The 1,858-nt window shown below is 38.8% G+C and overlaps 1 protein-coding gene across 1 annotated transcript in view; it reads left to right on the top strand.

The window, feature by feature from the left end:
- The window catches only part of LOC118477259, a 16,088-nt gene that overhangs the window by 2,922 nt on the left and 11,308 nt on the right, over window positions 1–1,858 (top strand). The window contains exons 2-3 of the mRNA XM_035968347.1: window positions 160–284; window positions 1,368–1,604. Coding sequence (XP_035824240.1) covers window positions 160–284; window positions 1,368–1,604 — 362 coding nt within the window. The remainder of the gene's footprint in view (window positions 1–159; window positions 285–1,367; window positions 1,605–1,858) is intronic.

Below are 1,858 nucleotides of genomic sequence, written 5' to 3'. Positions count from 1 at the left end.
GGTGGGGGGTGAAGGTGTCGGAGGTTCCAAGTTTTAGGACCAGCCTCGCACGCAAAAGGTCTTTCACCAAATCACTTGGATTTTTAATTTTTAATTGTGTTATTTGTTGACTCTGTCTATTTGGAATGTACACACTAATTTATATTTATCCCCTTACAGCTACCAGCAGAGTGCTAGTTGCATTTTCAAAGTTGACCAAGGATTGGATGGTGAATACAGGTGCTCAAGTGGGAATCTTTTCAATGAATCCGCTCTGTCCAACAGAGAAAACGTACAGTTCAGAGGTAAGTACAGTACATCAGCTATTTAAAAATGTGAGGAATCATGGAGAAATACGGTGCTGGTCAAAATAATTAAACCGAAAAATATTACAGTAAAAAGAAACAGCTGTTGAATAACAATCTTCAAAATTGTTTTCGCTTTTTCAGTGGAAACATGGAACACGAAAGGTAGAATTTCACTGCCTTGTAGAACTCCCCAGGCTTCAGAAAAAGAGGGGTAGATGTTTGGAAAAGGGTATACAAAGGAGATGAGGCATAATACGAATTTGTAAAGATTTTATTAAAAAATAGTCACAGATGTGTTCGGATAAAGATGAGGAACATTTACATGGAATAGCATCAAACTCATGTGGGGTTAGTTGCGAATTTACATGCGTCTATGGCGTAACTGTTACGCGCTTGGCCACCCAACGCAGAGGACATGACAGGTAGGGTAGAGGCCGCCTCCTAAATTACCCAAATTGTGTCGGCGGGAGTTTAAAAGCAGTTACAATGTAAAAAAAAAAAGGAACTGCGGTTTCGTATGGTTGCGAGATTTTGTGATATAATACGAGGTTGTAAGTACTAAGAAAATGTCAATTCTTATGCAAGTGGTTGGAGGATGGCAGTAGTGGGTCCTACTTCTTTTCTTTTTTTCATCTGTCATTTCTCTCTATCTGTCTTGCCATTTTCCTGCACTGAGTTTACATTGTCATGTCAATGTGCCTCTCTTTACTCAAACAATGTATATTTATCTAGACATGGTTTCATGTATTATGTAAATGAAATGCATATCGTCGCTGTCGGAAACAATCCAACGAAAACCAAATACTGAGAATTTCCAATTTTTACACCCTTCCAAAACTCTATCTAAAATCCACCTTTCAACATCACAAAAATGCAATTTAATGCTATGGTCAAGGCTAATAATTTTCGTGCTTCTCATGATTCCCGAGAGGAACACCACAACAAAAACTAGGGTTTTTTAAAATTCTCCGGTGCAAGTACCCACACTCGCTTAAACGGGTTGCTTGCGACACCCGACGACATGTCTAGCTTGTACTTTTATTTTTGTGTGTAAAAGAAATTAAATTTGTGTCTTTCCAGACCGTTCGTGGATCTTGCCAAGCGACCCATCACCGCCATTGCAAGGACAAAACTTTTCTTTGATGTGCATGCCAAAAAAAGGAAATCATGACTACACTTGGCACTCTATTATAAGTTCAAGTTATTATTTTCTTCAACGTGGACAACTTCTGGAGATCTCTAACTTTTCCCGCGCCTACCCAGATGGGTATTATTGCAACAGTGAGGGCAGTGGATTTTACAGTAGAGACTTCATGTGTGAGCGTTTTTCTTTTTTTTCCATTTTTTGTTTTTATTTGTTCTTGGTTTGCTGTTTTTCAAAGTGTTTTCTCTTGTTGTTCACACAGAACAGACGCTGGATCTCATACATGCACGCACAAACGCACACACACAAACACGCACACATACACACACATTCACTCACACATACACACGCACGAACGCACATACATACATACATACATACATACATACATACATACATACATACATACATACATACATACATACAC

The sequence above is a fragment of the Aplysia californica genome, unplaced genomic scaffold, assembly GCF_000002075.1.
Source record: "Aplysia californica isolate F4 #8 unplaced genomic scaffold, AplCal3.0 scaffold00052, whole genome shotgun sequence".
Taxonomy (NCBI): Eukaryota; Metazoa; Mollusca; class Gastropoda; order Aplysiida; family Aplysiidae; genus Aplysia; species Aplysia californica.
Note: the sequence above shows the minus strand (reverse complement) of the source record. Positions and strands in the feature narration are given on the sequence as shown.